At 50.3% G+C, this 24,624-nt stretch overlaps 2 protein-coding genes across 7 annotated transcripts in view; one reads left to right on the top strand and one right to left on the bottom strand.

Annotated features, from left to right (window-relative positions):
- Positions 1 to 14,536: 14,536 nt before the first annotated feature.
- On the top strand, positions 14,537 to 18,414 carry STBD1 (starch binding domain 1). The gene is made up of 2 exons (XM_002717103.6): positions 14,537 to 14,783; positions 16,633 to 18,414. The coding sequence occupies exons 1-2, from the start codon at positions 14,597 to 14,599 to the stop codon at positions 17,412 to 17,414; spliced, it is 969 nt and encodes a 322-aa protein (XP_002717149.3). The 5' UTR covers positions 14,537 to 14,596; the 3' UTR covers positions 17,415 to 18,414.
- Positions 16,752 to 24,624, bottom strand: part of CCDC158 (coiled-coil domain containing 158) — an 89,458-nt gene continuing 81,585 nt past the window's right edge. For all 6 annotated transcript variants that reach the window (XM_051819665.3, XM_051819664.3, XM_051819666.3 and 3 more), the window contains one exon: positions 16,752 to 21,390. In XM_051819665.3, coding sequence (XP_051675625.3) covers positions 21,314 to 21,390 — 77 coding nt within the window. In that variant the 3' untranslated portion in view covers positions 16,752 to 21,313. The remainder of the gene's footprint in view (positions 21,391 to 24,624) is intronic.

Below are 24,624 nucleotides of genomic sequence, written 5' to 3'. Positions count from 1 at the left end.
TAGCATGTCTTTTGTAAGACTGGATGAGAGGTGACAAATTCTTTCAATTTCTGCTTGTTTTGGAAGGTCTTTATTTCCCCCTTCATTTATAGATAATAGCTTTTCTGGGTATAGTATTCTGGGTAGACAGTTTTTTTTTTTTCTTTTAAGACTTAGACTATGTCTCTCCATTGTAGTCTGTAGGGTTTCTGATGAGAAATCAGCTGTCAGTTGCTGGAAATCTTTTGGAAGTAATGTAGAATTTCTCTAATGCACATTTTAGAATCCGTTCTTGGCCGGCGCTGCGGCTCACTAGGCTAATCCTCCGCCTTGCGGTGCCGGCACACTGGGTTCTAGTCCCGGTCGTGGCTCCGGATTCTGTCCCGGTTGCCCCTCTTCCAGGCCAGCTCTCTGCTGTGGCCCGGGAGTACAGTGGAGGATGGCCCAAGTGCTTGGGTCCTGCACCCCATGGGAGACCAGGAGAAGCACCTGGCTCCTGCCATCGGATCAGCGAGGTGCGCCGGCCTCAGCGTGCCAGCGGCTATTGGAGTGTGAACCAACGGCAAAGGAAGACCTTTCTCTCTGTCTCTCTTTCTCACTGTCCACTCTGCCTGTCAAAAAAAAAAAAAAAAAAAAAGAAAAGAAAAAAAGAATCTGTTCTTTATGTTTTGCTGTTGAAAGTTTGATTATAATGTGTCATGGTGAAGATCTTTTCTGGTCATGTCTACTGGGAGTTCTATGTGCTTCCTGTTCTTGGATGTCTCTTTCTCCAAATTAGGGAAGTTTTCTGCTTTCACTGAATAGGTTATCTAATCCATTCTCTCTTTATATATCTTTAGGAATTCCTAAGACCCATATGTTTGGTCATATGGTAGTATCCCATAAATCTCCAACACTATTTTTGTTTTTTCTAGGTTTTTCTTTTTTTTGTTTGTTTATTTCCAAAGGTTTGTTTTTCTTTTTTCTTTTTTTTTCTTGTCTGAGATATTTCCAAAGTTTTGTCTTCTTTCTTCTGCCTCACCAATTCTGTTGTTATGGCTTTTCATTGTATTTTTTACTTGACTTATTGAATTCTTCATTTCTAATATTTCACTTCGGTTTCTCTTCAATATCTATTCTTTTTTTTTCTTTTTTTTGACAGGCAAAGTTAGACAGTGAGAGAGAGAGAGAGAGAGACAGAGAGAAAGGTCTTCCTTCTATTGGTTCATCCCCCAAATGGCCACCAGGGCCGGCGCACTGCGCTGATCTGAAGCCAGGAGCTGGGTACTTCCTCCCAGTCTCCCATGCGGGTGCAGGGCCCAAGCACTTGGGCCATCCTCCAGTGCCTTCCCAGGCCACAGCAGAGAGCTGGCCTGGAAGAGGAGCAACCGGGACAGAATCTGGCGCCCCAACTGGGACTAGAACCTGGTGTGCGGGCGCCGCAGGCGGAGGATTAGCCAAGTGAGCTGTGCTGCTGGCCCATGTATAGATTTCTTTAACTCAAGTATTTGCTTCTCTGTAATCAGTTGGAAACACTTGTTGAGTGTTGAGCACTCCTCTGAGGGCTTTTATCTTTGAAATATACCTCTTGGCTTAGTGGAATGTCGATCATTCCGTGGGTATCCTGAAATGTATGCTGGGTGGGTCCTGGGAGCTCAACCAGTGCTTGAGGGTGGATCAGGAAGCTAGGATGACACCCACGCTGGGTGTGGTTGATCTCTGTTGTCAGCAGGGGGGAGGGTATGATCATGTCACCTTGTGTGATCACAGCGTCAGCCCCTCTCTGCCAGGGTAAACCAACCACCCAGGGTGAGTCCACAGTGTCCAGGCACCTGTGCAGGCACATGAACTGCACAAAGAATCTGTGTGCTCTTCAGTGTGAGCGTGGAATCCCAAGCTTCTGCAGCCGTACGCAGTGATTGCCCAAAGACCCAGCCACGTCCTGTTGCATACCCTATCACACAGGTACAGAATTCCCACAGTCACAGGGAGCAGGGGATCTACTCTTTTTTTTTTTTTTAATTGTTTGAAAGAGAATTACAGAGAGAGGAAGAGACAAAGAAAAGGGTCTTCTATCCATTGGTTCACTCCCCAAACCGCCGCAATGGCTGGAGCTGAGTTCTGTCCGAAGCCAGGAGTTTTTCCCAGGTCTCCCAGGCAGTTGCAGGAGCCCAAGGACTTAGGCTATCTTCTATTGCTTTCCAGGTCATAGCAGGGAGCTGGATCAGAAGCAGAGCAGCTGAGACTCAAACTGGTGCCCGTATGGGATGCTGGTGCTCCAGGCTGGGGCTTTAACTCACTGTGCCACAGTGCCAGCCCCAGGGGATTCACTCTTAGTCCTACAAGCCTCACTTACAAGCAGCCTGTACTCATCATGTTAAGATGGCTCCTCCCTGCTGGTTGCCAGGTGCCTTGCTGTAGGAAGATGGCATCCCTCCAGCCACCGGCTGCAGGAGTGCTGGCTGTGTCCTGCCTGCTGCTACCTGACTGTACTGACCCCATCGCTCCATGGCGCCTCTCTTCTTTTTGTAGAATTTCCACTGCAGACTGCTCCCCAGCTGTCTCATGGGAATACGGTTCCTCCCTGTTTCTTCTGTGGTTTTGCTGTGGACAGATTCAGCATGTCTTTTCCCTATTCAGCTGTCTTGCATCTCTAAAACAATACATCTCCCATGAGCATACATATAAAATTTCTCAGTCCAGCATTGTGGTGTAGCAGGTAGAGCCAATGCCTGTGATGCTGGCATCCCGTATGGGGCTGGCATTGTCAAATACTAGGAAGTGATCAGTGTTGAGTTTTTATTATCTTTGCTTTAAATATCATTTAGGCATAAATGATAGTCCTCAAACATAAACGATCTCCATTATCTTTATTTAGATATTATTTAATCATATACAAGTATAATTTAAGTTTTAATAATCATTGTATCTTCCAGCCAGTTCACTAAATTCCTGAAATTTGTCTGTTGTGAGTTGGTACAACCTGTCTTGAGCAGGTTATTGGAACAGGATTCCAGGCCATGAGGGATGTGGGGAGTGAAGAATGAAGAGCTGGTTTTCCCACCACCCCGGAGTACAACAGAGGCTCAGGAGAGATGGGAGACGCCTCATCCCCCAGAGATGGAAGGAGTCATTCTCTGGAGAGCAAGCTGTGTGAGTTCACGTCTGCCAAGCAGCAGCTGGTGTGAAGGGGTTAGACGGTCACGAGTTCCCTGGGGAGGGGATTAGAAAAGAGAGGGAGAAGCTGTAGAGTTACCGTGAACCATGTCTGATCTCCGTGAAGGAGGCAAGGATGCAGGGAGATGTGGCCCAATCTCGGGCTGCAGCTCAGCTCGGCTAGAAGCTCCATCAGCCAGCAGGGAGTCCTGACCTGGGAGCTGCCTGGAGGAAGAGTCTCGCCTCTTGCCCGCATGGGTCTGCTCTGAATCTTCCGCTGTGCTCTCTCACTGGCGGGGAGGAGGCCACGAGAAGCAGAGCTGCAGTGTGAGGTGCGGGATCCAGCTGTAGCCACCAGACAGCTGTGGCCACCAGACAGAACAGCCCAGCTGAGAGGTGAGTTCTCCTAGGGTTGGGAATTCCTGATACTTGAAGCCATGTGCATCCTGCCACAGGTTCCCATTTCAGCATGTAAGGACTCACTTCTGCAATACACTACCAGCGGCCAGAAGAAACCAGGAGGAGGTTGGGAAGCTAAAAAGGATAGCCAACAAAGGGAACTAGGACTGACTTGGAACAGGATTCCAAGTTTTTAATATTCTGAGTCTCTCTAATGTCAAATGGTGTCAAAATTAGGAGCTGAATCGGAGGAGTGCGTATTTGTCAGTAGCAGCTAAGCCACTGCTCCTCTCCCAGTCCCAGCTTCCTGCTAACCCACACTCTGGGAAGCAGCAGGTGATGGCTCAAGTCCTTGGGTTCCTGCCACCCATGTGGCAAACTTGGATTGAGTTCTAGCTCCTGGCTTTGGCCTTGCCCAGCCCTGGCTGCTGCAGTCATCTGGGGAAGTGAACCAGTGGATGGGAGATCCCTTACTGTCTCTCTGCCTTTCAAATAAACGTTTGAAGCAATGGTATCGTGCTTCATCAGAAGCCCAAGGTAGAGAAAGGGTGATCATGGAGAGATTTTGGGGTTTTGCTTTTGAATAATTGTCAGGCTACAGAGAGGCTGCCAAGTTTTTCATAGAATTACACTGCATAAACATTACTCACTTGGACTAAAAGGGACAAAGACAGTATAAAGTCAAAGGAGGCCTCTGGATCTCCCAAATTCTACTGGCAAAGAGCAAGGTGCAAAAAGTCTCAACGACAAACATGTGCTTCCGTCACAGAAAAGATGAGTCTAAGGAATCGTTGAGGTGGTAGCTACAAGGCGTCCTCATCAAGGAGCTCCTGCGTTTCCTGGGCTGGGTCTCAGGGTGTCTGCAGAGCAGAGACTCTTGTGTGCCTCCAGCCCCCCAGCTTTTGGAACAGGAGTGTCCGTTGTGCCCGTAGTATGCCTCTCCTACCATTGTATCTTGGGTGTGGGAAAGATAACGTGACATTTTTGTTTCACAGATTTTCAGACTGAAAGGAAATGACCAGAATGACTTTCCTTTGCGAGTGATACCCAGGTTGCCCGTGCCTTTAGGAATGACAGCTGAGTGCTCTATGCTATCTGCACCTGAGCCTGAGTTAGATTCTGACGTTCTGGATTCCAAGATGGTGCTGTGATGGAATGAGACTTTCGGGGAATTTTGTAAAGAGGGAGGGTGTATTTTGTGCAACACAGGAATATAATTTGTGGCTTGAAGACAGATTGAGCTGGTCTTTTTTTTTTTTTTTTTTTTTTTTTTGACAGGCAGAGTGGACAGTGAGAGAGAGAGACAGAGAGAAAGGTCTTCCTTTGCCGTTGGTTCACCCTCCAATGGCCGCTGCGGCCGGTGCGCTGCAGCCAGCGCACTGCACTGATCCGATGGCAGGGGCCAGGTACTTCTCCTGGTCTCCCATGGGGTGCAGGGCCCAAGCACTTGGGCCATCCTCCACTGCACTCCCTGGCCACAGCAGAGAGCTGGCCTGGAAGAGAGGCAACCGGGACAGAATCCGGCACCCCAACCGGGACTAGAACCCCGTGTGCCGGCGCCACAAGGCGGAGGATTAGCCTAGTGAGCCGCGGCACCGGCCCGAGCTGGTCTTAAAATATATTCACAAGTTATTTGATGGTTTTTCCTTCAAAAGGTGGAGCTCAGTTCTCTTCTTGAGCATGGGCTGTGGTGAGTTGCTTGCTTCTAATGAATAGAATATGGCAGAAATGGTGATATGTGGTTTCCACGACTAGGTTTTCAAGGCATTGTGCTCCGCGTGGGAGACCTGGAAGAAGCTCCTGGCTTCGGATTGGCCCAGCTCTGGCCATTGTGGCCATTTGGGGAGTGAACCAGCAGGTGGAAGACCTCTCTGTCTGTCTGCCTCTGTAACTCTGCCTCTCAAATAAATAAATCTATCTTTAAAAAAAGTCCTTGTGCTTTCTATGCTTTCTCCTGGATTGCGTGTTCTAGTGCAGGGTTTCTCAGCTTTGGCACTACAGTTATCTTGGACAGGATTATCCTGATTTTTCTTTGTTGTGAGGAATTGTCCTGGCATTGCAGGATTTTTAGCAGCGTCCCTGGCCTCTACTTATTCAAAATTGCTGGAATTTCAGTTGCTGTGTGTATTAGTTTTTTATTACTTTGAAAGGACGGAGAGGAGCTTCTTGGGAAGAAGACCTATTTTGGAGGTTCGCGGTCTAAGATTGGGTGGTCCTGTTAGTTTGGCATCTGGGGGAAGCTGGCAATGGTGGACTATGGGGCACAGGAACAATTGCATGGGGGGCTGGGAAGAAGACGGGGAGAGAACTCAGCTTACATAACGAATCCCTTCATGAAAACCACCTTCCAAGGACATATTACAGTGACCTAAAGACCGGCTAGGGCCCACCTCCTAGATGCTACAATTAGGTGAAGTCTATACCTAATCCATCAACCATCAACATGAGTTAAGCTCAGAGAATAACAGGTGTGGGCCTGCTGGAAGCTAAGGTGAGGGCCAGCTGGGTTGGGGAGGAAAATTCTGACCCACCTTCTCTCCAGGAACAGTGTGCACTGGTGGGAATGGAGCATCTGTCTCTACTATTGCTTATTTGGGCGGTCTGTCCTTGTATGTCCAGTCAGCCTGGCATGGCTGGGTCAAGGCCACAGAGGGAGGTGGGCAGTACCCGCTGGCCCTGGGCCTTGATGTGGGCCCTTGCCCTGGCTGCTCCCAGACACCACCCTTATGTGTTTCCTGCTCCTCCCTTCTTCTTCCCGTCCTTCCCTCCTTGCCTGTCTTCCTCTTTCAGTCCACAAGATCGGAGTCAACCCTGCTCTGTAGCCTGCTTGCTCCCCGAGTGAGGCACTAAGACAGGCGCATCAGTGGTCCACACTGACGGTGTGTTGGAAGATCAGAACCCCAGGTCCCACCCTGGACCTATCTATTGATTCATTCACTTCCCCTTTATTCCAGCTCCTAGGCCCAGCCTGTTGTCTGCCAAAGGCACTCCCTTTAATGTGTCGAAGAATTGTCCTTGGATTTCTGTGTATATTTGAAATCTCAGTAGTGTTGCGTTGAGTGTATACAGAGTTTCAATTTATATAAATGTCATTGTACTATACACTTTTCAGCCACCATTATGTGTTTAATTTGATCATGCTACTCTGTGCAGCTCTAGCTCATTGCTGGGATGAGTGTGGTGTTCCTGGCCATCCCCCACCGTTTACTTAGCTGTTTCTCCACCGTGGGCAGTCAGGTGGCCTTGAACTTGCCTTTGGTCCAAATAACCCTTTCAGGTTTTGTGCAGAGCAGTGGGGTTGCTGGGTCATGCAGTTTATGAACTCTTAATTTCACCAGATTCTGCTGGACTGTTCTTGTTTGCTCTCCCAATCACAACTGCACATCTTTCTGATACTTGCCCCAGAAGGGATGTGAAATGGAAGAGTATCGTTGTGCGGAGATGTGTTTATCTGATTACCAGTGAGTTTCAACATTTCTGTATGCATTTTCTTCAGCCAAAGGTTGCTACGAAGGCCTGCTGTGTTCCTGGCCCTGTTCCAGGCACGGAGGAAAGAGCCTTCCTTAAACACTGATTTGGGATCTCATATTTTTTGTGTTACTTTGTAAGACATCCAGATACAAATCCCAGGTCATTTTAGACAACATGGATGTTCCCCCACTGCCCTGGGACTGGTCCTACCCTGGTTATCTCTGTGCCTGGTCCCCCTTCACAGGATGCCTTTCTATCAAAATAATCCGATTTTGGTGAAGTCGAAGCAGCTTTTTGCTTCTAGTGTTAGGCAGTGTCACAGCGGTCATTTCTGGAGGTTTGTTCTATGGGCACTGTGGTTTTTGTGCCACTCACATTTAGGACTTTACTCTGTCTGCAGGCCACCCTTTTATGTGGTGCCAAGCAGTCTCATAGCCTTATCTATTTTTTCTACACGATGAACTAGTTTTTCCAACACAGATTTTTTTCCTTTCCTAAAGGTTTCGTCATTTAGCAAAACAGATGTCAGCCTGGAGTCTATTCTGGAACCAGGATGAGTCAGAGGTTTGCAAACAGTTGCAGTTAGAAAATGTCTCGTGCAACCGGACACGGGGCAGTTCTAATGTCACCACTCTGCCTGGTGACAGGGTTTACTTGCGGTTAATGTTATGTGGCATTCCAGGAGCGGCGGCTGATGGCGATGGACAGGTGCTGGTGCTGAGAAGGACCTTTCCCTAGCAGGCCAAGGGCTGGTGCAGAGGTGAATTACCAATCACGAACACATCTGAAATTCACCGTAAATACTGGAACACCCCCACAAGGGTTCTCCTGTGTCACACCTCCACGTTTGCACACTCATGGCGAAAACATATGCTATAAAACTTGGACAAGCTTTGACTGTCCTGAAGATTCAGTGTGGCTAGGATTTCAGGGCATGAGGCACGGGGTCAGAATGCGGAGTTCAAAGCCCAGCTCGGTCACTCATTAGCTGCATGACCTTGAGCAGACTGTTCCTCTCAGAACATCATAGACGATAATCCCACAAAGCACTCAGCCTGGGGCCAGTGTGCCTTAGTATTCAATAAACAAAAACAATAAAAAGGACGCCCATGACATGACAGCTGGACACTCTAGGGAATACAGAGAATGAACGAGCTCTGACTCTCAAGGGATTTACCATCTGAAGCGAGGTTGAAAATAATTACACCATTGGAGAAAACCTCCTATTTTGCTCTAAGAAAAGTTACACTGTGTATCCAGGGTTCAGACAAAAGGCTGACATACCAATTAAAGACCTGAGGGCTGGGGCTGGCCAAGGAGACTACAAGACAGGGGAAAGTGTCACAGAATGAAGTGCCTGTAGGAAACATTTGGACCAATGCTCAAAGTTCTGGCAGGAAAAATCGCAGTTTAGCTGGAGTACAGATAACTGGCGTATTAATCTGCTTTTAGTTACTGTAACAAAATACTCAAGGCCTCTCAACTTCATTAAGAGATTTATTTTGGCTCCTGGTTCAGGCGTTGCAAGATCAAGGGGCCACACCTGGTGATGGCTTTCTTGTTGACAGAGTTCCCAGCCTTCTGAAATCAAGCTCCCGGCCCACAGACACTGCAGTCACCACCAACCCCTTAGATGCTAAACCCCCATACCCTCCTGCTCTGTGGAATCTTAAGTAGACGAATCCGGGATTTGTGATCGGCATCTCCAGTGGGGGCAGTCTTGTGGAACTAGGCCCTAAACTGTAGCATCTGATGCTAATCCCAGGTGGACACTGCCAGCACGGACTGTAGGATGACAGGATGACGTCTATGGAGAATTGGTGTGGAAACATTGTAGAGCCCCCAACAATCTGGGCAGGCTCACCCCACATGCAGCAGTCCAATCATGGACATTGGGGTGATGGAAGAAAGATGAGATTTATTGCAAAGCTCAGAGCAAGGAGCCAGGCAACTATCACTTACTGGATTAGGGATGAAGATGCTTACAGATCGGAGTTGGATTTGAGAGGTGCATGTTTAGCTCGGTTGGGTCTCTGGTTGGTCTGCAATGCTGGTGGCCTTCCTTTGATTGGTCCACAATATCATATTCTTTTAGCAATTTTGGTGATAGCAAAGTGGATTTTGGTCAGTCAGATGGAAGATACTTCCTGCTCAGGGCCCGGGACTCCAGGAAACAGTCAAGATAGGATCACACATTGAGTTGTTCTCTCTAGGGGACAATGACCTCATGAGTCTGCTGCACCACTCCCTCGATTCAGTGAGTTACTTTGAGCATGAGGTTGGTTTGCAATCAGAGAAGCAAGGCAAGGAAATGCTAAGCTAAAGGAGGGAGCTTGGGGGACAGGGGGACTAGGACCCCCTGGAGTCCAGCAGCCACGTCAAAGGCCCTGCAGAGGGACCCAGGTTCTAGAGCCAGATTTTGGTGACCAGAAGTGAAGTATTGAGAATAGCGGAGGGTAAACAAGGTGTCTCTGCTGTCCCCTTCCCAGCCAGTCCTGGAGCTCACAGCCATATTCAGACCTCACCTACCTGTGTCCAGATGGCTGGAGTTGCTACCTGGCTCACCTGGACACCTCCACCTGCAACCACTGCTAATGTAACCCTCCAGACATTCAGGCAACATGGCGGCTCTCTGCCTATGGGATGCAGGCCCAGTGGCCTCTCTGCACCTTTCTCTCACCAGTTGCTCTAAGTTGAGTATGGGTTTCCCATCTGCTGTCATATGGCTTGGCTGTCCCACAGGGGCCGTGTGTTGGGAGAATCCCCACTGTGAGGTGTGAAGAGGGTGGAAATGGACCCTAGCTGAAAGCTGAAAGGGGCTGGCTCCATAGTACAGAGGATAAAAGCCATGGCTTGTGGCACCAGCAGGTGCCGGCATCCCATATGGGTGCCGGTTTGAGTCCCAGCTGCTCCACTTCCTGCCCAGCTCTCTGCTATGGCCTGGGAAAGCAGTAGAAGATGGCCCAAGTGCTTGGGCCCCTGCACCCACATGGGAGACTGGGAAGAAGCTCCCGGCTCTTAGATTCAGATAGGCGCAGCTCAACAGTTTGGGGTACACAGTCGGGGCTTGGGCAGCCCTGTTATTCTGGCATCTGGTGAAGGTGAGCAATGGTGGTTGTGGGACAGAACCATCACCTGGTGAGGCAGGGAGCAGATGCAGCCCCTCCATTGTGCAGCTCCAGAATCATGAGCTCAAATTTCTGTTTATAAACTAAACCTGTACCTTATAAAACTACCCAGGCTCCGCTAGCTCATTATGACAATAAAAAAGGGACCAGTGAAGTGACTTTTGGTAATATATTTTTTTAGATTATTTATTTATTTGAGAGTCAGAGTTACACAGGAGAAGGAGAGAGAGAGAGAGAGAGAGAGAGAGAGAGAGGGAGGGAGGGAGAGAGAGAGAGAGAGAGAGAGAGGTCTTCCATTTGATGGTTCACTCCCCAGTTGGCCACAATGGCCGGAGCTGCACCGATCAGGAGCCAGGACCTTCTTCCAGGTCTCCCACATGGGTACAGGAGCTCAAGGACTTGGGCTATCTTCCACTGCTTTCCCAGGCCATAGCAGAGAGCTGGATCAGAAGTGGAGCAGCCGGGACTCAAACTGTTGCCCATATGGGATGCCAGCACTTCAGGCCAAGGCGTTAACCCACTGTGCCACTGCGCCGGCCCCTGGTAATATTTTAATAAATGAGAAAGCACTTGGTAAAAACACCCCACCTTTATGAAGAGCCTTCTAAGTATCAGAAATTAATAGCAGGGCTTACATTCTAGAATTTTACAGATTCTCTGGGATTTCATCTATTAGTATATAGACAGAAAAAGACCAGGCCAGTCAAGCAGTGATAAGCATGAAGATGCAAATAACGTGCTCAGGGATTTCTGTTCTACCTGTAAATTTACTCCACCGATCTTAGAATTAGTACAATTCTGGGGCCGGTGCTGTGGCACAGCAGGTTAACGCCCTGGCCTGAAGCGCTGGCATCCCATATGGGCGCTGATTTGAGACCCGGCCCGGCTGCTCCACTTCCTGTCCAGCTCTCTGCTATGGCCTGGGAAAGCAGTAGAGGATGGCCCAACTCCTTGGGCCCCTGCATCCATGTGGGAGACTGGGAAGAAGCTCCTGGCTTTGGATCGGCTCAGCTGTGGCCATTGCAGCCATCTGGGGAGTGAACCATCGGATGGAAGACCTCTCTCTCTCTCTCTCTCTCTGCCTCTCCTCTCTCTGTGTAACTCTGACTTTCAAATAAATAAATAAATCTTTAAAAAAAAATTAGTACAATTCAAGGACCTCAAGTTTTACTGTGGCAAAATTGAATAATTCTGTTTTTCTATAAAATTCTATTAAAAGTTAGATCTATAAGCCTACAATTTAAGAGCCAGTGGGTATTACAGATTCTATAAATAAGCTTTTGGGGGCCAGCATCGTGGCATAGAGAGTAAAGCCACCACCTGAGATGCCAGCTTCTCATATGGGCACTGGTTTGAGTCCCGGCTGCTCCACTTCCAACCCAGCTCCCTGCTAATGTGCCTGGAAACATGGCAGAAGATGGCCCAAATGCCTGGGCTCCTGCACCCACATGGGAGACCCGAAAGAAGCTCCTGGCTTCAGACCAGCCTGGCTCTGGCTATCGTGGCCATTTGGGGAGTAAACAGGCAGATGGAAGATTCTCATTCTCTCTCTCTCTCTCTCTCTCCCTCCCTCCCTCCTTCCCTCTCTGAAACTCTGCCTTTTAAATAATAAATCTTTAAAAATATATTGTTTTATATGGTGACATGAATTTTCTTAAAATGACATTTTTACTACCATTTTAAAGCATTCTCATACTCATATCAAGACTAACCTTAAGACTACCTGAATTGCTTGTCAGTGGTGTTAAGTATTAGAGGTCTTTAAAAATACTGCTGTTGAATTCTTAATTAAGGACACAAATCTGTTGCAGGTAATATTTATGTTGAGCTAAAACAACACATAGAGAGGGGCAGGCATTAGTCTAGTGGTTAACACACTGGTTAGCATGTTTTACGCCCCACACTGGAGTGCCTGGGTTTGAGTCCTGGCTCTGCCTCTGATTCCAGCTTCCTGCTAATGCACACCTTGGGAGGCAGCAGGTGATGGTTCAAATAATTGCCCATCACCCACATGGGAGACCTGGATTGAGTTCCCGGCTCCCAGCTCTGGTCCCTGGGTTGTTGTAGGCGTTTGGGGGAATGAACCAGTGGGTGGGAACCTTTTCCATCGATCCGGTGCTCTTTCTCACAAATGGACATAAAATCTGGGTCAGCGAGACAGCAAGCTGCAGCATGAGAACTCAAGGGCAGTTCCAAAAGTCTGTGGGAAAATGGAAATAAAAGACAGTTTTATTTAGCTGCAAGTGTTTCTGAAATCCATGCAAAACCTTTCTACTTGAGGCTTTTAAAATGATTTAGCTTATTTAAAAAAACATGTGATTAACGTGTACTACTTGCGTACCTTTATGGGCGCGGTGCAATAACTCAACGCAGGTGTAGCATAAAGGGATCAAGTCAGATGGCATTCCCACCTCCACGTCCGCCGTCCGCCAGCTGCTCTCCTCCTGTTGGTTATGCGCATCCTCACGATCTAGTCACTTTTCATTCTTCCACTCAGTCTGTACTTTGGGGTGATTTTTTTTTTTTTTTTTTTTGGTACCAGGAGTGGGGAATGAACAAGCTATGTTCACTCAAGGAATAAAGGACCGCAGTGCTGAGCTGAAGTCATGTACACTCCCAGGGGGTGCGAGGGAGAGAAACGAAGCAGAACAAACCCACGGATTGCACGGTGCACCTCAAGTCATGCCCTAGGTGCCAAGGAAAAAGCTGGAGCAGGTGTAGGGTCCAGGGAGTAGGGGGCTGCAGGGCGGGGCTCACAGGGCAGAGGCCTTCCGTGCAGAGACCGGAGGAGGAGGGTCTGCAGACAGCATGGTGTTGGGCAAGGAGCCTGGGCTCCGGAGGCGCTGGCAGGCACTGAGCAGAGGCCTGTGTGGGTCTCTGACCCCCCTCCCAGGGGTCCAGGAGGATGACTTGCCCCACCAGCGGGGGCCTTAAGGCGACCACCCCCTGGGGGCGCGGCTTTGCCAGGTGAGGCTCCGGCGGCGGGATGTGGGAGGTCAGGCGCAATGGCAGGCAGGGCTGCAGAGCAGAACCCGGGGATCTACGGTTCCAGGTCGGGGCGATGCCTTCTGGACGCCAGGAGTGAGTTCGGATGGAAATGTGGACACTTCTCAGCTCGCAGCGCGGCAGGCGCAGGCTGCCCCTTTAGTTGCCTGGCGCTTCGGCTCGTCGCCACGAAACGCGGCAGGGTCTTTCTTCGCCAGACCCTCTACCAACCGCAAGGCCGCACGGTCTCGGTGCCCCCTCTCTGCCTGACTCCTCAGGGAGCGTTGCTGTGTGTCTCGTGACCATGAAGAATGAGCTACAAGGACAAGCAAGCAGTGAGCCCAGCAAGGCATGTTTACTGAAAGAAGCAAAGGAAGGTCTCCGGCTCCAGGCCCCGCCCGGCGAGAAGGGGCAACCTGCCCCAAACTACCGCCCAGAAGGCCTCCGTACCCTCAGTCCCCTCTCAGGCCGGCCTGGTTCCTGTCTAACGAGGTTCTGAAGGAGGAAGTTCACATGATTAGTTGAGCTGTATGCTAATGCGGTATTCTAGGTGACCCAATCAGGGAGTCATCGAAGCCTGAATGTGATTGGTTCGGCCAGGAACCAATCAGCAGTGGCCTAACATGGCGCTCATGCACCATAGGGAAGGGAGGCGCATGCGCAGAACCAATCAGCAATGGCCTAAGATGGACTCCTTGTTAGTGAAGTTAGAGGCGTGCGCTGGGCAGGCCCGTGGTGGGCAGGACGTCGGGTAGATGCAGCATCTGAGGATGATGCTGCGTGCGTCTCCCTCCTCGTCCTCCTTCGGGGCTCCTGGAGGGCTACCGCCCACGTGTTTCTCCGTTTCCTCCCTGTGGTCCCCAGGAGTGTCTTTATCAACACGTTGTGGCTGTGCGAGGAACAACGTGAATGCGCACGAACCCTCACAAAGGGTGGCTCTTTTCATTCATCTCGTTGGTTCGCGCTTGAACCTGGTCTACAGCCAGCTCAGCTCCGTGGGCACAGCCATGGCAGCTCCCGCAGGCCACACAGAGGCCGAGGCGGAAGCCAGGCCTGAATGAGGCTGAGAGGACTGGCTTTTGCAGCCCGAACGGCCCACGGCCCGGCCGGTCCGGTCCAGTCGGGCAGCGGGGCGAGGCGGAGGCCGGGGAGGCCCAGCGCAGGTAGCGGGGTCCCCCGGGGGTTCCCGGCCTCCCACGCACGGGGGAGGCGGCGCCCACCTGCGGGGGCCGGCCCGTGGCAGGGCCCGGCTGCGCGTGGTCGTCGTGCACACGCGGGGCGGCGCGCTCGCGTCCCCGCCGGGCCGGAACCCGCGGCTGCGGCGGAGTGGGGCGGGCAGTGGGCGGGGCGCGGAAAGTTGAGCGCGAGTCGCCGAGGGCTGGGCTGGGCGCTGGAGGGCCGGCGAGGAGCCGTAAAAGGCCGGGGCGGCCAGGGTAGGTGTGGCCCTGCCTTCGAGACCTGCGCCCGGGGCCGGCCGCCGCCCGTCGTCTCCCGCAGCCATGGGCGCTGTCTGGTCCGCCCTGCTGGTCGGAGGAGGTCTGGCCGGGGCGCTTTTCGTGTGGCTGCTGCGGGGCGGCCCCGAGGACGCGGAGCAGAAAGACGCCTCTGCCGGGGAGGCTGCGACTCGCGCAGAAGGGCAGGGAGGCGGCGGCGGACGGAGCCCCTCCAAGCTGGGCACCAAACCAGGTATTCGTCCCGCCCGGACCTGGAGAGCAACTCTGCGGGGGCTTTGAACTTGGCCTGGGTGGGGCAGGGCATCTAAGAAGCCCACCTGGCGCTTTCCTGGCGGCCCGACCCCACCCACGAGCTGGACCCTTCCCGCGCCCCGCCAGGTTCCAGCGCTCCAAGGAGGCCTTGGAGACGCCCCGGCCGAAGCTCCCAGGGCCGCGCCCCGCCTGCCTCGGCGCTCCTGCCCCTCCAGCTGGCCCGCTTGGCGCAGTGCGGGCGGCTGCAGCCGCGGCGCCCCTTCCCTGGCCTCGAGAGAGGCCGGTGGGAGCTTAGGGGGCCCCACCAGCCTCTGTCCGAGCAGGGACGTTTTCTCAGTCCCAGCCCCGCAGCCTCGCTTGCTCCGATCCCGCTTCCCCCGGGAGGGCTGGGTTTGGGAACACCCGTGCTGTGAGCGCCTCCTGTTCTCTGGACGCTTCTCTGGGGCCAGCAAAGTTCAGGGTGGACTTTGGCCGTGCAGGCGCCCAATTCAGAAGCATGGGCGCGCTCCCTGCTCGCTCAGCAGCGCAGGGGGCTTCACCCCCTGGGAAGCCACTCCTTAAGGGGGGGACTCCGTGCAGTCAATTGACATTTAGGGTGACACGGCCGCATTTCAGAAGACCGCAGGCTGGGCAAGGAGGGAGCGCTGGCGGAAAGCCTCGCTTTCCAGAGCCGTCCCTGGCGAGCTGCCCGGCCGGGACTGCAGCCTCATGGTGAAGTGACACCTGCGAGCTTCCTTCCAGAGGAGTGCGTTCCCGTGTCGCCTGGTGGAGACCGGCCCTTGCGCCTCTCAGCCCTGGTTGTGATGAGGAGAGAGGCCAGCCTCATGTTTTAGGTTGAAAAATTGGGAATTTTGAGTACCATTTGCTCTTGTGTCCCCACTAGCCCCACCATTGAACAGGGACGAAATAAAACAAGACTACTCTCCCTGACTGTATGATTCTGGAATTTGCTACCTTGCAGGGGGCTCTTTGGATTGCCAACGAGGCCGTCTAGGGGAGAGCTGGGTCTGAAGGGGCCTAAGAACATCCACAGCGTGTACAGTGGAGGGGACATAAGGCCCTGTTGTGTTGGGGTTCCTGATGCCGTCCCCCAGGATGCACCGTATCCCCCACCCCTGCCCCTGCCGTCTGTGACAGCAGACCCGTGCTACCCCTGGGAGGACACGTACATTCTAATGTGTCCGGGTGTTGTGCAGCTTTTTGCCCCGCCCCCGCTGGACTTTTTTTTTTTTTTCAAAGAAGCTTCTAAAATCTTATTTGAAAAAGGGAAACTGGCAGAGACAGCTCCTGTACTATGGCTCACTCCCTATATGCCCACGAGGTGCAGGTGGGGTGGGCAAAGCTGGGAGCTGGGAGCCCTGTTCCGGTCTCCCCTCTGAGGGGCAAGGACCCAAGCACTTGAGCCATCACCATTGCCTCCCAGGCTCTGCATCAGCAGGAAGCTGGAGTCAGGTGCTCAGACCTGAGAGGTGGGTGTCTTTGAACACCTGTCTCTACGTGACACGTTTTGATGATCGGAGCCAAGCACTGGGACTTGGCTGAATGCCATCATGGCCTGTACTGTGGGAGACTGAGGACCACGGCAGGGTTACACTTCTGTCTTTACAGCTTGCCACTTCATTTACACTTTAGGGCTGGTGCACTGACACTCCTGTGGGTGCATTTTAGTGTGGGGCATGCATGCGGATTCTTAGAGTTGGGATTATACAGGGGCATTAAGTACTGGATTTCATTAAGCAGGAATTCTGAGAACTGCAGATAGGAGTAACGCCTGCAGTGACAGTCTCTTCTCCATGAGCTAACACTGCTACATTCTTTTTGTTTCTTAGAGCATCCTCAAGAAAGCAATGGACGCTTGATTTCTGAGACCAAAGACCTTGGGAAGCTGCAGGAAGCAGCCCGGCCACTGCAGAACCCCAGCAGAGATGCCAGAGAGCACAGCCCTTCTGGGCACGTGGCAGATGCGGGAGCCCCGGCCAGTTCTGCAAGCGCTCACTCCAGAAGTTCCTCTGAAGCGTCCAGAAGTGAAAGTCTGGAGTCTCCCAGAGGGGAATGGGGACTCCAAAAAGGACGAGAGGCACTGGCTGGGGCCGGAGAGGAACTGCCTTCTAGCAGGCCGCGGGTGGACAGGGCCCAAGAAGTGGGCCTCGCACAACCGGACAGCCAGGGGGTGTCTAGGCACTCCTCCTGGGGGGATGCTGGCTTGGGTGGTAGCCTAAAACAGGGAATGGACGGTGCCAGAAACTTTCTTGTGGAAGCAAGGGGTCGAGAAGTGGATGGGAAACCAGGATGGGCAGCGGCCAAGTCTGCAGAGTCCCGGCAAGTTAGCGTCAGGTTCCAGGTCCATTATGTGACGGGCACCGACGTGGCGTTCATTGCAGTAACCGGAGACCACGAGCGTCTTGGGAGCTGGAACACGTACATCCCACTCCACCGTAACAAGGACGGCTTCTGGTCTCATTCTGTTTGCCTGCCGGCAGATACGGTGGTGCAGTGGAAGTTTGTGCTGGTGGAGAACGGGGGAGTTACTCGCTGGGAAGAATGCAGTAATAGAGTCCTGGAGACCGGCCGTGAGGATCAAGTGGTTCATGGGTGGTGGGGAGTTCACTGAGTGAGTTTGCAGAGTATGAGATGCAGTGGCACAAGGTGGCGAAGGCTGAGACTGTGGGGCACACTGAATAATTTAAGATAATAAAAGCTGCATGACTCCAGACTTAGCCATTGGAGTTGTTTCAGACTTGCTAGTGTAGAAATTGTATGTATATGCAGATGATGCTTCCAGGCAAGATGGACTCCCCCCTGTCCCCACAGGACTGATGGATTTGTGCTGATCTGTCATTTCTTTAGGCCTTGATCCTCTCTGGGGTGGGGGGTGACCTGGCTAAGCTTCAAGTGTGGACTGTGGTCACGGAGCACAAAATCTGACCAGTGGTCAAGAGTTCAGACTGCAGCCTTAAGTGATTTCTCCGACCAAAGAAGTAAAATCCATTACATTAAAAAATAGCCGATTTCCTCTCCATACAACTGAAGAAATTCTCTTCACTACAGCACATTTTATGTATAAAATTAGTGAGCACCTGTGGAAAGATGATCAGAAACCATCTGGTCAGGAGATGTGGTTAGCGAGGAGGTGAGATGATGCTGTGAGATTTCCGTGGGGTTCTTCCAGGTGCGGTTCTAAAGGCAGCGAGTGTGTCTCTGTCTTGGTGGTCTACGGCTGCTGTGCACACAAGGGGCCTCAGCAGGTCATCCTGGCTGTCAGTCACGGGAGCAGCCCATGGGGAAGGGGACATGGGTGTGGGCTGAATGGGGAGGGGGCCTGAATGACCCCCCTTAGCAGACTGGGGGGTATGGGTACAGCTCACTGCAGGAGACCTTCCAGGACCACCTGTCTGCCACGCCTCTGCTCTCCCACCAGGCCTCAGCAGGTGGCGGCCCTGCAGCAACTGTTTTGCCAGTCACCCCTTCCCTCTCCTTTCACACCAGTACCTATCTTGGGTAATGCGTTTATACAGGACGGTGGTAAAGGACAACCCTGCCTTGAGAGGAAATAAATATATTTAACTTGTTGTAAGTGAATAAATAAGAAAACCTGAGCTTTAATATCTTTATTAAGTGTCTCAATTATCTGTCTAAATCTTAGTAACACAATAGCCTGGATGCAAAATAATATTTTCCTCCATTAACAACAGACACAGAAAAAAGCAAACACCATAATGTACAGAAGACATGAGGGATGCAGTTTTCTCCTACCTTTGGAGAAGAAGTTTAGAGTATTTCTCTCTTTCTCTTAAAATGTTACCTTTGCTTGGAAGGAAATTCAGTATACTTGCACTTGAAAGGCATAGTGGGGGCCTGGGAGAAGAGAAAGGTCTTCCATCTGCTGTTCATTCCCCAAATGGCCAGGTCTGGTATGGGCTGAAATCAGGAGCCAAGAACTCCACCCCAGTCTCCTGTGTGCTTGCTACTGCTTTCCCAGGTGCATTAGCGGGGAGCTGGATCAGAAGCAGAACAGTCAGGACCCAAACTGGCACTCTATTCGGGATGCTGGGGTCACAGGTAGCAGCCTGACCGACTGAGCCACATTTACTTACTTATTTTTTGAGACAGAAAGCCAGCGAGCCAGCACGGGAGGTAGAGGAAGTGTTCCCATCCGCTTAACTTCCCAAATGCTCCCAAAGGCCAGGAGCTGGGAGGAACTCAATCAAGGGACCCAGCTACTGCAGCCATGTTCACTGTGCCCATGGTCTATGTGAGTAGGAAGCTGGAGTTCGGAGCGAAGGCAAGCTTTAAACCCAGGCGCTCCGATACTGGGTGCAGGTATCTCGGCCAGCACCTTATCTGCCAGCCAAATGCTCACCCCTTAAATGAAGTCTTACATGTTAAAACAGTCTTTAATACCATCTAGTAGCAAAACTGTGTTTATTCCTGGTCTTAAATACTCTGCTGACAAGAACAACTAAACAACTGAAAATAGCATTACAAAGTACATAAAGACTACATCTGACAGTTTTGGGCTCACAGCACTTTTATGCTAAGTTCATAATTCTGCTCACCTACTTCACAATAAACTTGATATTGCACCAGTTGTGGTCTGAGAAGGCATTTACCATCACCGCACAGAATGCCCAAGCATCCTCATGAGGTAGAATTAAATGTAAAACATCTACTTAGAACCTAATCCCTAGCCATTTTATCATTTATCTTTCAGTAAAGCACACAGAATTGCAATGTACAATTAAGTTTTGTGTTTTTTTAAAAAGATTTTTATTTATTTATTTGACAGGTAGAGTAACAGACAGTAAGAGAGAGAAAGATCTTCCCTCCGCTGGTCCACTCCCCAAATGGCTGCAACGGCCGGAACTATGCCAACCCGAAGCCAGGAGCCAGGTGCCTCCGCCTGGTCTCCCACACAGGTGCAGGGGCCCAAGCACCTGGGCCATCTTCCACTGCCTTCCCAGGCCACAGCAGAGAGCTAGACCATAAGAGGAGCAACCGGGACTAGAACCAGCGCCAATATGGGATGCCGGCACCGCAGGCGGAGGATTAGCCTAGTGGGCTACGGCGCTGGCCCCCTAAGTTTCATGTTTTTAAAAACCATTACTTGAAATCCGATGTGCTGAGATATGTAACATGGTCACAAGAGTGAGCACGTGAGGATTTTCTTGTGCGAACAAGCATGGCTACTGGGGTTGATGGCCTGCTTGGTGAGGGCTCCTGCTGGCGGCAGCACCAGAACTGGGACAGCACTGGGTCTCCTGAGCGGAGGGCACCTCCCCTTGTGGAAATCCAGGCTCCCCTCTGCCCCTTGGGCCCTCCTGTCTTCTGCATGCAGCCTGGAGGAGGAATAACCAAACCACAAGTGCTTTTAGCAGGTTGGGGCCACGTACTGCTCATTCTACATTCTCTAGGTGAGAACTGGGTGGGCGCCACACCAGGTGCCAGGGCGAGAGACTGGGCAACAGTATTCTGTTGGGCAACTTTTCTCAGTGACAATTCTGCACACACTTTTGGAGGGGGAGCAGCCAGCTCTCTACATTGTCACTGATGTTTTGGCATCACTGAACCATCTTTGTGTCTATTCTTGTCTCATTGTACTTGGTTCACTTACAAAACCCTCTCCTGTATTAAAGTCTGGCCTGGTGTTTAGCCTGCTAGTTGAGACACTGCGTAGCATGGCTGCATCTCACACTGAGTGCCTGGCTTCCAGTCCAGGCTCCCCTCTGATTCCAGCTTCCCGTTAATGTGTACCCTGGGAGGCAGTGGGTGATGGCTCAAGTGGTGGGACTCTGCCACCCTTGGGGAAGACCTGGGTTGTGTTCCTGGCACCCAGCTTCAGGCATGTCACGTGGAGAGTGAGCCAGCAAACGGAGCATCTATCTTTGTGTCTCTAGCTCTGTGCCTTTCAAATACATAAATTTTTTTTTAGAGAATTAAGACAACCAATTCAATACAGAAGTTATCCATTTACCAAAGAGTAACAAAATCCTTTTCTTTCTTAATGTGCAAACAGAGAAACTTCTACAGGTTTGAGTGGGAGCCCCAAGCTTTGCAGTCCGCCTTTGCTGATGTTGACAGGACAGACAGCGAGTTCAGGGTCACCGAGGAGTCCCTGTCATGCTGGAGTTTGTCCTTCTGTCCTTGGCATTACCCACATCTTTCACCTCCCTCGGAAAGTAGTTTTCCTACCAAAGATTTTTATTTTTTAAAGCAGAAAAAAATGGCTCTATTGTCTCAAGACCAGTAAGTATAATAAAACACAGTTACTTCAATACACTGGAATTAACACAAATGAATACCTTATAATGTCTGAATACTTCCAAATCTAGCATTATTTGAAGTTTTACTATAAGAGCATTCAAGAATAGTTTATTTCAAAATAGCTTACAGGACAGGGTATCTTTTATTTAATTTTTACATAAAAAGAAAAAAGTACACAGGGCACTAATTATAAATAACACCACAATTAATCAGGCATCATCCCTCCATAAAGAATAGGCAAGCAACGCATCATTTTAGTAGCATTTTTTCCTGGTCTTTTACTTTTTGTATCCTCTTTTCTTGATTTCTGATCATTGAAGACATTGCTGAAAATATTGATAAAACACAATTAGAATAGTGACACTACACAGGCTCTAGATTTTAAAATGTGCTTCTTAAAAAACTGGCTTGGTAGTAGAATAGGTAAGACACATTCTAAACTCATGGAGTCCAAATGCAGTGTAGCATATTTTTGAAAAGGTTAGTGTTATCGAACAGATCTGAGGATAAATCTACTCTTTTGTTTTAAATGAGCATGATAATTATGATAGGATACATACTTATTGTAAGTAATCCAAACACCCCAGAAGGGGACAAACAGAGATGAAGGTCAATTTGTGTCTACACTCCCTACCTGCTGGAGCCCTCCCCTCAGAGGTCCTCCCTGTAACAAGTGTGGGGCTGGCACTGTGGCGCAGCGGGTTAAAGCCCTGGCCTGAGGCGCTGGCATCTCATATGGACACCAGTTTGAGTCCTGGCTGCTCCTCTTCCAATCCAGCTCTCTGCTATGGCCTGGGAAAGCAGTAGAGGATGACTCAAGTCCTTGGGCCCCTGCACCCATGTGGGAGACCCGGAAGAAGCTCCTGACTCCTGGCTTCAGATCGGAGCAACTCTGGCTGTTGCAGCCATCTGGGGAGTGAACGAGCAGATGGAAGACCTCTCTCTCTGTCTCTACCTCTCTCTGTAACTCTGTCTTTCAAATAAATAAAATAAATCCAATTAAAAAAAAGTGTGGTGCATATGAGGGGACTTGAAGAAGCTCATGGAAAATGGAATTAAGATATGTTTTTTTTCTGGTGGAAATGATTTTTGAAGTTCATGCATACAAGGAATATTCAAAAAGTTATGGAAGGGGTGGGCATTTGGCACAGGGGTTAAACACTGACTGTATCCTATATGGCAGTGCCTGGGTTTGAGTCCCAGTTCAGCTCCCAATTCCAGTTTCCTGCTCAAGTAGAGAGTCCCTGCAACCCAAGTGGAAGACCCGAATGGAGTTCCAGACTCCTGGCTTCGTCCTGACTCAGCCCTGGCTAGTGAGGGCATCTGTAGAGTGAACCAGCAGATGGAAGATCTCTGTTTGTCTCTCTATCACTCTGTCTTTCTATCACTCTTTCTGCCTTTCAAATAACTAAAAGAAGCTTAAAAATGTTAAAAATGGGGCCGGCGCCGCAGCTTACTAGGCTAATCCTCCGCCTTGCGGCGCCAGCACACCGGGTTCTAGTCCCGGTCGGGGCACCGGATTCTGTCCTGGTTGCCCCTCTTCCAGGCCAGCTCTCTGCTGTGGCCAGGGAGTGCAGTGGAGGATGGCCCAAGTGCTTGGGCCCTGCACCCCATGGGAGACCAGGAGAAGCACCTGGCTCCTGCCATCGGATCAGCGCCGTGCGCTGGCCGCAGCGCGCCAGCCGCGGTGGCCATTGGAGGGCGAACCAACGGCAAAGGAAGACCTTTCGCTCTGTCTCTCTCTCTCACTGTCCACTCTGCCTGTCAAAAAAAAAAAAAGTTAAAAATCGGTATTATGAAAAAGCTACACATGGATTTCATTTCAATATTTGTACCTTTTTTTTTGTTCTAATATTCCCTACCAAGATATCATACTGGATCAAGATCAAGCTATTACTATTTGATTGCATTCTGTTTTTTTTTTTTTTTTTGGACAGGCAGAGTGGACAGTGAGAGAGACAGAGACAAAGGTCTTCCTTTTCCATTGGTTCACCCCCGAATGGCTGCTGTGGCCGGCGCGCTGTGGCTGGCGCACCACACTGATCCAAAGCCAGGAGCCAGGCACTTCTCCTGGTCTCCCATGCGGGTGCAGGGCCCAAGGACCTGGGCCATCCTCCACTGCACTCCCGGGCCACAGCAGAGAGCTGGCCTAGAAGAGGGGCAACCGGGACAGAATCCAGCACCCTGACTGGGACTAGAACCCGGCGCCGCAGGCAGAGGACTAGCCTATTGAGCCGCGGTGCTGGCAATATTTGTACCTTTTAATTCCATTTCCTCAAACTGTGAAGTTCCACTGTATATGCACACACATACATTATTCTTTATACAAAAGGAAACATGCATACCTTGCATTTTGCACCTAACAAAATTCCAGCATCTTTCCAGTTCAGCTCATGTTTTGTTATTACTGCACATTACTTCATTAAACAGATGAAGCAAAATATTAGCAAGAAAGTTGCTTTCTTATTTTTCTTTATGTAGGGAGCTATAGGTCAATACTTTTGTACAGACATCTGTGTGTGTGTGCCATCATTTCTTTTAGAACAAAATGCTGAAAGTGAGATTTCTTGGGCAAAGATTATATGTACTTCAAATTTTGATAAATGCTTCCAAAATTCTCTCCAAAAATATTTGTTTCATAATTTCTAAGAGACAGTCCATCCAGGCATCGTATCCAATAAAAGTCTGTTTTTAAACAAAAACAGTATGTCTTCAATTTAGATTATTGCCTGATGGCATAAATCAGGTAAACTTAGAAATATAAGTGTGAATAAAAATAGGGCCAAAAAGTAATGCACCTCCCTTAAAAAGGTTCATGATAAACTTAAAAACATTTCCCCCCGATGCTTCTATACATAGGAATCTGAGGTTACCCCAAGGCATCTGGAATTTTCTTTACCAACAATATGATACAACCTTGGCATACTCAGACATATGTGCATTTTGGAGTCAGCAATTGCAAAGATCAAGTGTCAGGTCTACTGAAACTGTAGGGGCTGGTGTTGTGGCACAGCGGGTTGGGCTGCAGCCTGTGATGCCGGCTCCACTTCCCATCCAGCTCCCTGCTAATGGCCTGGGAAAGCAGCGGCAGATGGCCTGGGTGTTTTGTCCCTGCATCCATGTGGGAGACTCAGATGAAACTCCTGGCTTAGGACCGACCCCGGCTCTTGTGGTCATTTGGGGAGTAAACCGGCAGATGGAAGATCTCTCTCTCCCTCTAACTCTTTCAAAAAAATAAATCGCAGAAAACAAGCAAACAAAAAGCAATAAATTGCATAGAACTACCATAAACAAAGAAAGAAACTCACTGAGTGGCTTAGCAATAAGTGACTGACTGGGCCCTCATCTTCAGCTTCCTCTTTTCCAAAGAATACCCACTGCCCAGTGCCGGCTCAGAGCAGGAAAAGCTTACGTGAGGCCCTGGCACAGAGCTGGAACTGCTCAAGAAAGGCTAACAGTGTGGTAGAGGAAAATAAATTTATTTCAGAGATTTGCTCTTAAAAAAAGTCCTATTTTCCTTTAGCACTTACATTCCCTGGGGAGGGAAATGCGGAATAACA

The sequence above is a fragment of the Oryctolagus cuniculus genome, chromosome 8 (genome assembly GCF_051225735.1).
Source record: "Oryctolagus cuniculus isolate XC-2025 breed Fujian yellow rabbit chromosome 8, ASM5122573v1, whole genome shotgun sequence".
NCBI lineage: Eukaryota > Metazoa > Chordata > Mammalia > Lagomorpha > Leporidae > Oryctolagus > Oryctolagus cuniculus.
The sequence above is the reverse complement of the archived record's forward strand: the minus strand, read 5'-3'. Positions and strand labels throughout refer to the sequence as shown.

Coding starts and splice junctions, on each gene's coding strand:
- STBD1 (XM_002717103.6), top strand. CDS start 14,597: ATGGGCGCTGTCTGGTCCGCCCTGCTGGTCGGAGGAGGTCTGGCCGGG. Junction 14,784..16,632: donor CAAGCTGGGCACCAAACCAG/GTATTCGTCCCG, acceptor TTTGTTTCTTAG/AGCATCCTCAAGAAAGCAAT.